Source organism: Arachis ipaensis, chromosome B7 (genome assembly GCF_059453495.1).
Source record: "Arachis ipaensis isolate K30076 ecotype BB chromosome B7, ASM5945349v1, whole genome shotgun sequence".
NCBI lineage: Eukaryota > Viridiplantae > Streptophyta > Magnoliopsida > Fabales > Fabaceae > Arachis > Arachis ipaensis.
In genome coordinates, this window is record NC_142442.1 from 37,143,012 (window position 1) to 37,146,192 (window position 3,181).

Here is a 3,181-nt window from a genome sequence, read left to right on the forward strand (position 1 = left end):
ACCATATCCACTAAGGTACGGTTTTTCCTTTCCGCCAAACCATTTTGTTGCGGAGTATATGGAGCGGAAGATTCATGCACAATACCATGTAATTCACAAAAGTGATCAAATTCATTAGAAAATTATTCTCCACCTCGATCACTACGAAAAACTTTTATTTTCTTATTATGCATATTTTCTACTTCCATTTTATATTTCTTAAACATTTCAAAAGCTTCATCTTTATTTCTAAGCAAATACACATAAGTAAATCTAGAACAATCATCAATGAAGGTTATAAAGTATCTTTTTCCTCCTCTAGTAATATTGCCATTTAGTTCACAAATCACTATGAATCAATTCTAATAAATGTGTATTTCTTTCAACCTTAGGAAAAGGTTTCTTAGTAATTTTAGATTGTATGCAAATATCACATTTCTTATTAAAATCTTTGTTACTAAGATCAATATAGTTATTCTTTTGCATATATTCAATTGATTTGTAATTTAAGTGTGCTAATCTACTATGCCATAAATCACAAGAATCAACAACATACAAAGAAACATTCACTTTATTAATACTAAGTTTAAACATGCCTTCAGTACAATATCCTTTTTCCTATGAATACATCATTCTTAAGCAAGATCACTTTATCGGATTTCATTACAACTTTGAATCCTTTCTTACACAAGAGACTAACATAAACTAAATTTTTTCTCAAATCTGGAACATGAAGTACATTTATTAAACTTAATTTCTTTCCAGATGTAAAATTTAATTCCACACTTCCTTGACCACAAACTTTGGCTGAGTTATCATTGCCCATCAAGACTTCTCTATTGTTCACTTCTTCATATGTTTTCAATTGGTTGCGATAATTGCAAATGCGAACAGTAGCCCCAGAATCTAACCACCACTCAAGTGATTTTCCTTGTGTTGCTATGTTGACTTCTGTAACCATGCCAATATGCATGTTTTGTACTTTTTCTACAACCATAGCAATTAGATCCTTCTCTTCCACTAAGTTGGTCTTTGATGCTTCCTTTTTCAGAAGTCTACATTCTTTGATATAGTGTCATTTCTTGTGACAATGATAACACTCTCTTTGTCTCTTCTTATCTTGCTTTGAATCTTTAGAGAACTTTCTTTTCTTCTTATTGATGTTATTTTCATCAATATGATTCACTTTAGAACTTTGAGAAAGATACACAGCATCACGTTTTCGAGTTTCCTCCTCTATACGTATATGCCTTAGTAATTTCTCAATAGTGAAGTCCTCACCAAGATGTAAAAGTTTCTTCCTATAACCATTCCAAGATGAAGGCAATTTTAAAATAATTGCTCCAACTTGTAATGATTCAGGGATCACCACTTGTAGATCACGAAGTCTACTTACAAGGATTTGTAATTCATGAATTTGATCCATGACAGGCATAGTATCATTAATAATAAATTCAAAATATTTCATCATGATAAACTTATCTGTTCCTTGTTGTTCGGTATTGTACTTTTCTTCCAAAGACTTCCAAATCTCTAATGGCGATTGAATTGACATGTAGAGATCATAGAGTCGGTCGGATAAAGTGTTGAGGATATGACCTCGACATGCGAAAGTATCTTCATCACGTTTCTTCTTCAATTGAACGATCTTTTCTTTCTCTTCCGGTGTGACGTTTTCAGCGGCATCGGCAATTGGTGTAGTCTTTGGGTCAATCACATATGCAAGATTGAGAATCGAAAGAAGAAACATCATCTTGTCTTTCCAACGGTTGAAGTTCGTTCCATCAAAGCGATCTAACTTGACAAACTCTTGATTCATGACCTTGAACGTGGTGTTTTGATCTTGTGCCATCTTCAACAAATATCTCTCTAAAATTGTTGGGTATATGAAGATGGTAAGATGACAAAATCTTATATTTATGTAGTGGTTTCAAGGCACGATTAGATCGCTTTCTTTAGAGAGATATTTGTCCCCACACTTAGTTGCTATAGGGTTAATGACAATACTCTCCCAGTATACAATGAAACCTAAGAATTTCTTAATTAGCAATAGTAAGAAATTCTCAACTCTCTTGAACAAAGAAAATCTCTTAATGGTTGAGTAATTTGTACACTTAGTACGTCATATCTGAAATAGTGAACAAGGACTTATTTATACATATTGCACATAGCAATTATGATTGGTTACGTATACAAATGGTTGTGTCTTTTCTATTGCCAATAGATACAATGTTTTGAATATACACAACTCTTAAAGAGTTGTGTCCCTTTAGCCAATAGACACAATGTTTTGAACATACACAATCCTTAAAAGGTTGTGTCCCTTCAACCAAATGGTACTAAACGGTTAGTAACCGTTTATTAATAATATTAATATTAATATCAATAATATTAATAATATTAATTAATCAAATTTGTAAATACCCTTCAATAATAAAATTAAAGTTATATCCATAAAAAATAGACTTTATACAATAAAATTATTCAAATTTTTAAAAATTATCTAAAAATTCTGAATTATTTTTCTTTTACTGTTATTATTATCATTCTCTCTCTCTAAATTATCTTTCTTTCCAAAAAAAATTGTTACCTGATAAACAAAAAAATAATATGCTCAAATAATAATAATAAACCAATCAAAAACAAAAATAGCATCTACCATAAATTTACAACATATTGCTATTATATTAGATTCACAAGCATTTATTCATAGTGAACTAACAAAAAGATCATAGATTGAGAGGAGAAGATAAACCTAAATTGTGAACCTAAGTAGGAGGTTCGTACTTGGAGAAAGAGACGAAACCATCGTGATTTTTGTCGTGGAAGTCTATCTCCCTCTAAGAGCGATAGAGAACCTCTTTGTTGGACTGGAGAACATTTAGTTAACTCGTGATCACTAACGAATCCATTAAAAAAAAATTAATACAAGTTATAGACCTTACCAGCTTAACCCTTAAATGATAAGGGTAAAATTCTTAAAATTGTTGAGTGATATTTAAATGCATATTGTTTCTCATTATATGAATATCATGGCATCAAGCTTTGCACCAATTGTTAAATGGCGGGCTAGATTCGTTATAATTTTGTCCATCCTAATATGTATGTTTAATAGGTACAATGAAAATCATATCTAGGTCTAATCTCAGGTTATGCGTGTGTTTAGATTATAGTTTCCAAACGAAAATTTGTATAAAAGTGA

General features: G+C 30.9%; 1 protein-coding gene across 1 annotated transcript; it reads right to left on the reverse strand.

Annotated features, from left to right (window-relative positions):
- Nucleotides 1-1,054: 1,054 nt before the first annotated feature.
- On the reverse strand, nt 1,055-1,831 carry LOC148550859 (uncharacterized). Its single transcript, XM_088494644.1, has one exon. It carries the CDS (start codon nt 1,829-1,831, stop codon nt 1,055-1,057), a length of 777 nt encoding a protein of 258 aa, XP_088350770.1.
- Nucleotides 1,832-3,181: the final 1,350 nt, after the last annotated feature.

Coding starts and splice junctions, on each gene's coding strand:
- LOC148550859 (XM_088494644.1), bottom strand. CDS start 1,831: ATGGCACAAGATCAAAACACCACGTTCAAGGTCATGAATCAAGAGTTT.